At 38.2% G+C, this 7,471-nt stretch overlaps 1 protein-coding gene across 1 annotated transcript in view; it reads left to right on the top strand.

Moving 5' to 3' along the window:
• The window catches only part of LOC106872942 (dehydrodolichyl diphosphate synthase complex subunit nus1-like), a 45,146-nt gene that overhangs the window by 29,138 nt on the left and 8,537 nt on the right, over positions 1 to 7,471 (top strand). Inside the window, exon 2 of the mRNA XM_014920120.2 lies at positions 2,753 to 2,875. Coding sequence (XP_014775606.1) covers positions 2,753 to 2,875 — 123 coding nt within the window. The remainder of the gene's footprint in view (positions 1 to 2,752; positions 2,876 to 7,471) is intronic.

Here is a 7,471-nt window from a genome sequence, read left to right as displayed (position 1 = left end):
TCTCTCTCTCTCTCTCTCTCTCTCTTTGTTTCTGTCAACAAAATCCACCTACAAGGCTTTGATCAGCTTGGGACTATAGATGAAGACACTTGTCCAAGGTGCCACACAGTGGGACTGAACCTGAGACCACATGGCTTGGAAAGCAAAGCTCTTACCCACACAGCCACCTACTCTTGTAGCCATGCCTCTAGTGAATATACTTTCCCATTTCTCTTGCCATTAGCTTACTTGGTTGAAGCTGTCATGAAAGAACAACAGTTGTATGTTTTGATTTAGACAAAATACAAATACTGCTACAGATCTAAATCTTCTGAAACTTGTATTGATTTCTATCTTTGGCTCACAGCCACCAACTTTCATGGAGGGGTTGTGTGAAGTTGATTAAGTCAACCACTCCACTGTACTTGATTTCTATTTATTTTATTGATCTTAGAGAGTTGAAAAGCAGAGACACCAATAGCTTTAAATCCTTTAGCATTTAAACTGGCCATATCCAGCCCAAATATTCTACCCATTTTATGTTCAAACTGGCTCAATCTGACCTCTTACACCTACCCTACAATTACAATGACATTTGAACGAGATCGTTGCCAGTGACGCTGGACTGGCTCCTGTGCAGGTGGCACGTAAAATACACCGTTTTCAGCGTGGCCGTTGCCAGTACCGCCTGACTGGCCTTCATCCCGGTGGCACGTAAAAGCACCCACTACACTCTCTGAGTGGTTGGTGTTAGGAAGGGCATCCAGCTGTAGAAACTCTGCCAGATCAGATTGGAACCTGGTGCAGCCATCTGGTTCACCAGTCCTCAGTCAAATCGTCCAACCCATACAAGCATGGAAAGCGGACATTAAATGATGATGATGATGATTGTAATCTTGGAACTACTAATGCCCATCTTATCATGCTTGCATGGATGAGATGAGATTATTTATTGTTATTGAGACAGATTTTCTGTGACTGGATGTGCTTCCTGTTGCCAACCCCTTGCCTGTTTCCAAGCAAAGTAATATTTTCCCATTGCTAGACATATTCTTCATGGTTGAGTGGAAGCATACACCATTTCTTGTATGACAATGATGCACATTTACAACCATCATATGATATTGAGACAAGGGTGCACATACATGCATACACACATATGTACAACTTTTGTTACATCTAATTTTTACATCTGTCCCTAACAAATTTGTTTCTTGGTATCTGTACAGTACACTTTGGCATCTTTTGCTAAGCCCATTAAAGCCTTGTGAATGTATTAGGTAGATAGAAATCCAAAGAATCCTGTTGTGTATTCATCTGTACATATCACACATATGTATGCGTATACATGCATACATTGTGTATACGTACGTAAGTAGATGTGTGGTTGGCACTCTGCTGGTTACGATGACGAGGGTTCCAGTTGATCCGATCAACGGAACAGCCTGCTCGTGAAATTAACGTGCAAGTGGCTGAGCACTCCACAGACACGTGTACTCTTGACATAGTTCTCGGGGATATTCAGCGTGACACAGTGTGACAAGGCTGACCCTTTGAATTACAGGCACAACAGAAACAGGAAGTAAGAGTGAGAGAAAGTTGTGGTGAAAGAGTACAGCAGGGTTCGCCACCATCCCCTGCCGGAGCCTCGTGGAGCTTTAGGTGTTTTCGCTCAATAAACACTCACAACGCCCGGTCTGGGAATCGAAACCGCGATCCTACGACTGCGAATCCGCTGCCCTAACTACTGGGCCATTGCGCCTCCACACGTAAGTAGATAATGGTGCAAATAAATGAAAGCTGTTGGGCTAGATACATAAAATATACATACATATATACATGTAAATAGAGAGAAAACAAAGATTGAGATACCTATCTTTCCATTCTGAAGATGGAGGCTGGATTTATCTAATGTGTATATGCTTCCACTACTGGTTACATATCCTTGACTTTTTGTGAACTACATCTGCCAACATTATGACATAATACTGAGCCCCCAGAAACAGCTGTTGAACCTGTAATACCATACCTTCTCCTCTTAATTTTTTGTGTCATCATACTCTGTGTAAGTGTTGTCTGTTAATATATAAATATTTATATATTTATACATGAATGTTCATCATCTGAATATTTTCAGTCTTTCTTTTCTCTCTGTTTGCATATATATATGTATGTATATTTTATATTTCTAGCCCAAGTGGCTTTATTTGTTTATCTGCATCATCATATCCCTATCTGTTCACCTGGATTCCTCTTATAGCCACCTTTTACCCTGCAGACTTAGTCCCCGGTAAACATTTTGGTGTGTAAGTTCAAATCATTTGAGCGCTACTAAGTGTTCTCTATATTGAGCATCTCTGTATCTCATCTGTTGACTCTGTGCATACATGTCTGTGTGTGTGTATGACTGTATATAGGGATGGATGCATGCATGTATACTTGATGGGCTTATTTTAGTTTCTGTTTATCAAATTCACTTACAAGGCTTTGATTGGTCCAAGACTATAATAGAAGATACCTAAGTATGTCTTGCAGACATCAAGTAACAGATATGAACCCATCCAAGTCCATGACTTATACTCTTATCAATTCCCTAGATTTTCTCATTCCACTAGAACTCAGATTCTACCAAGAATGAATTTACATTTTTTTCTTTCCAGAATTGATTATATCCACTCTGCTCCTGTTCCTATTTAAGAAATCGATGTTAGTTTTTGTTAGTATTTTTATATTTTCTAATCATTAAATAAATTTTTTTTATATCTCATTCCAGGTGATTTAAAACGAAACAGCATAACTTTACAAAATGAACTCTTGAAAAAGAAACATGAATTATTTGGTCCTGAAGCAAATATGTACGAAATCTTTGTCAACCCCAGTTCATCTTTAACAGAATGTAAGTCATTATGTGTGCATGCATGCATGTACACACATGCACACACACTTGTATATGCACACATATTTATTTATACACACATTTGTCAATATTGGGCATGGCTGTATATAATGAGAGTTTCCTTTGGTACCATGTGGTCCATAGTTCTATCTGAGTGTGCAGCATCTTGGGCAAATGTCTTCTTTTCTAGTCTCTGGCTAACTGATGCTTTCTGAGTGAAATTGGTTGACTGGCAGACAGAAACTGAATGGGAGCTCAGAGTGTGTGTGTGTGTGTGTGTGTATGTGTGCGCGCGTGTAGTATTTCTTTGATTCCTTTATTCTTTTACTTGTCTCAGTCATTTGACCGTGTCCATGCTGGAGCACTGCCTTTAGTCGAACAAATTGACCCAGGACTTAATCTTTGTAAGACAACTTCTTATTCTGTTGGTCTCTTGCCGAACCGCATAGTTTTGTGGACATAAACACACCAACATCGGTTTTCAAGTGTTGGTGGGGAGGACAAACACAGCACCTGCCAAATCCACTCACAAGGCTTTCGTCAGCTTGAGGCTAGAGTAGAAGACACTTGCCTAAAGTGCCACACAGTTGGACTGCACCCGGAACCATATGAGTGGGAAGCAAGTTCCTTACCACATATATATATATTGGTATGTAAATGTGTGTGGGTGTGTGAGTGAATGAGTTTGTGTTTCCCTTGTTTTCACATTTGTTTGCTGTTTGCAAGCAATGGTTTACTAGTGGTGTGTAGGCTTGTCATCTATCGTGAAAGCATGTCATGTTGCTTTCCTGTTCTCCTTGTAAACGTGGCTGGGCTGTTTATTGTTCAGTAGGCTGGGAGATTATTATCTTGCTTGGTGACAGGAAGAGCATGCAGCTGCAGAAAACACTCATGCAAGCATAGTAAAATAAATCTTAAAATAACAATGATGGTAATATATAGATTACATAAACTAAAATTATATTTATTAATTAATAGATATATTTAATAAATGATCTCCAGTTTATTATCAAAGTACTTTTTAACCCTCTCATTACTATTATTCTAATGCAATTCGTTGACTCTGTTTTGATTAATTTTGAAAAATAATGATGAATTTAGTAAAATAACTTTGTCATTATTTATCTGGTTCTTGGAGCATAAATTAATAGGATATTTTGTTAGAAGGTTTTAATTTAGATCACTTTAAAATAGGAAGTTTGTATTGTAGAACCAGGGGCACTTTCAGACAGGTTGGTTCAAGCATATAATTCAGTGTGTAAGTCAATAATTGACAGAATTTCTTCTGCCTTTCAAGTTCATACATATATAAAGACTTTCTTTCATTTGAGGATGTAGCTTAAATTCTGCATAATCTTGAAAGATGCTTTGCACTTTGCTTTAATGCAGGCCTGTAAGTAATTTATTTATCATTAAATATAATAATATAAATTATTTACATGTTTTTAAGTTATGAAACAATGTGTTTGTGGTATTAAACTTTTATCTTATTGTTAAATATAATTTCATCAAACTATTTCTCTGTCACTCATGACTTCCATACACTCCTTATCATTTTCTCTTGTATTGTTCTACATATCCTATGTTTTGTAGAACAATACCTTAACTCTTTAGCATTTAGACCCGCTATCATCATCATCATCGTTTAATGTCTGCTTTCCATGCTAGCATGGGTTGGACAATTTGACTGAGGTCTGGTGAACCAGATGGCTACACCAGGCTCCAATCTGATTTGGCAGAGTTTCTACATCTGGATGCTCTTCCTAATGTCAACCACTCCGAGAGAATAGTGCGTGCTTTTACGTGCCACCGACACGAAGGGCAGTCAGGCGGTACTGGCAACGGCCATGCTCAAAATGGTGTATTTTACGTGCCACCTGCATAGGAGCCAGTCCAGGAGCACTGGCAACTATCTCGCTCGAATGTCTTTACATGTGCCACCGGCACAAGTGCCAGGAAGGCGACGCTGGGCACAGGTGCCATCACGATTTCGCTTTCGTTATATCTGGCCAAAATATTTAACTTGCTTTATGTTCAAATTGTCCAAATCTAGCCTCTTACACCAGCCCCACAATCATTCTAAAAATTAATAGACACACATCAAAATCTCAAAGCCGCAAGATAATTCATGATTAATTCAAAACAAAGTGAATAAATAAGTATTACCTCTGACAGAATAATGTGAATACTAAAGGGTTAAGGAGCTTTTCATGAATACTACCAGGTTACTCAAATCCATTTATTGTGACTTAAATTTATATATATAAAATATATATATACAGGGTGGGTGAAAGTAAGTAGGCATTAAAAACTGGTAGTAAAATCCGTATTCCATTTACAAATTTATTGAAACAAATGATTCATGTTCTTTATTACATGGGAAAACGAAAGTAATTCTTCATATTTCAGTGTAAGCACTGGTGGCGTCAACCAGTTTCCTCAAATGGCCAGGGATGGAATGAACAACCTTCTGAAGGACGTTGTCTGGAATATCATCAGCGACCTCCTGAGTCCGTATCTCCAAGTCCTCCAGTGTGCAAAGTTTTGTCTTGTACACCTCTTTTGTGTAACCTCACAGGTAAAAATCACAAGGAGTGAGATCTGGACTTTTTGGAGTTTTGGAGTCCTGCAGTCATAGTCTTCCAGTTTTAGCTCCTCCATGTAATGGAGTTTCCACAGACGAAAATTCAATTCTTTATGCAACACTGTATGTATTCTGCGTCTTGTTAGTCCACTTTCGGGAGCTGCTTGATTTGGTGATTTTTGCAGGCTGTGGTGATTAAATATTTCTTGCACTGTTGCCACATTCTCTGCTGATCAAGAAATGGTTGGACAGCCACTTCTTCTTGCATCATTCACAGAGCCCTTGGTCATCAGCTTTGCCTGACAACTTTTTATTGTCTCTGGACGTAGTGTTGCATGTTTACCTTTCCATGCTCGCCACCATCTCTGAACTAAAACAATGGAATTCCACATTTTATAGCATGCTGTCTTAGCTTGCTCCTGAGCAGTCAAGTGACCGGCCAACTGGAAAATAAGAAATAAGACAATAAGAAATCCCCATTAGTATTGTCTGTTTAAAAAATGTTTTCATCATGACTTCAGTGATACCAAAAATTCTATAAACAATTTCCAATGCCTAGTTACTTTCCTCCCACCCTGTGTATACAAGAGTTACGGAATGGAATAGGTAAGATCCGGGCTATATATGTTTCATAGCGGGCGGAACCTCAGAAGTAGTAAAAATCCAAGCAAGGTGTATATGAAACATATGTATCCTGGATCTTACCTACTCCATTCTGTAACTCTTGTATTCTTATTCACACACCCGGCAATCCTGGCTGCCTACCGTGAAATATAAAGAGAACCTTTTTTCAGCTTATTGTTCTTCAATATGAAAAAATCCACAACCTTCCATCTTAACAAACCACTATTGTCCCTGAAAGTTTTTTTTATTTAGTACGGATTGCTTGAAGCTAACTTTCTTCCTACACCTCGATCCTTGGATCTTACAATTATGTATATATACATACACACACATATATATATAATAAATAAAGTGAAGGTGCATGGCTTAGTGGTTAGGGTATTCGGCTCACGATCGTAAGGTCATGAGTTCAATTCCTGGCGACGTGTTGTGTCCTTGGCAAAAATGAGTAGTACCTGTATTTCAAAGGGCTGGCTTTGTCACACTCTGTGTGTCATGCTGAATCTTCCTGAGAATTGCGTTAAGTGTACATGTGTCTGTGGAGTGCTCAGCCACTTGCATGTTAATTTCACGAGCCGGCTATTCTGTTGATTGGATCAACTGGGACCTTTGTTGTCATAACTGACAGAGTGTCAGTTATATATATATATATATATATATATATATCAATAGGTATGTATGATCCAGGGATCCAGCTGTAGGGAGTTAGTGAGCTTTAAACTATAGGCAGATAGTATAGAGAACAAAAAGTGCACAGTATACAATAGATTATGTTTATTAACATTGTAAGTTACACACTTCTTTCCAATATCAAAGTTAAAAGGGATTTTAATAAGCTGCTTGTTTCCATGCAACTCACGGTTTAGAAACGAATGTTGCTAAGAATACAAATAAATATCCCAAAAATATAAAGAGTGGAACAGGTAAAATATCGACTACAATTGTTTCATAACTAGCTGAAGTTTGTTACATAAGTATTAATAAACACACTAATCCAGGGTACACTTTTTTCATAACTAGGTGAAGTTCATTAGATAAGCAGTGACAAACACAACACAGCTTAGCTAATCTTCTGGTCATAGTCACCTCAATGAAGTTTATGACTAGATTTGTGTTTGTTACTACTTATCTAATGAACTTCACCTCGTTATGAAAAAATTGTACCCTGGGTTAGTGTCTTCTGCTGTATCCCTGGGCTGATCAAAGCTTGTGAGTGGATTCAGTAGATAGAAACTCTAAGAAGCCTGTCGTATGTATATGTGTGTGTGTGTGTGTTTGTCTGACCACCACTGCTTGACAGTGTTGATGTATTTATGTCCCTGTAGCTTAGTGGTTCGGCAAAAGAGACAGAATAAGTACAAGGCTTACAAAAAAAAAAAAAAAAAAAA

Source organism: Octopus bimaculoides, chromosome 19 (assembly GCF_001194135.2).
Source record: "Octopus bimaculoides isolate UCB-OBI-ISO-001 chromosome 19, ASM119413v2, whole genome shotgun sequence".
Lineage (NCBI taxonomy): Eukaryota > Metazoa > Mollusca > Cephalopoda > Octopoda > Octopodidae > Octopus > Octopus bimaculoides.
Note: the sequence above shows the minus strand (reverse complement) of the source record. Positions and strands in the feature narration are given on the sequence as shown.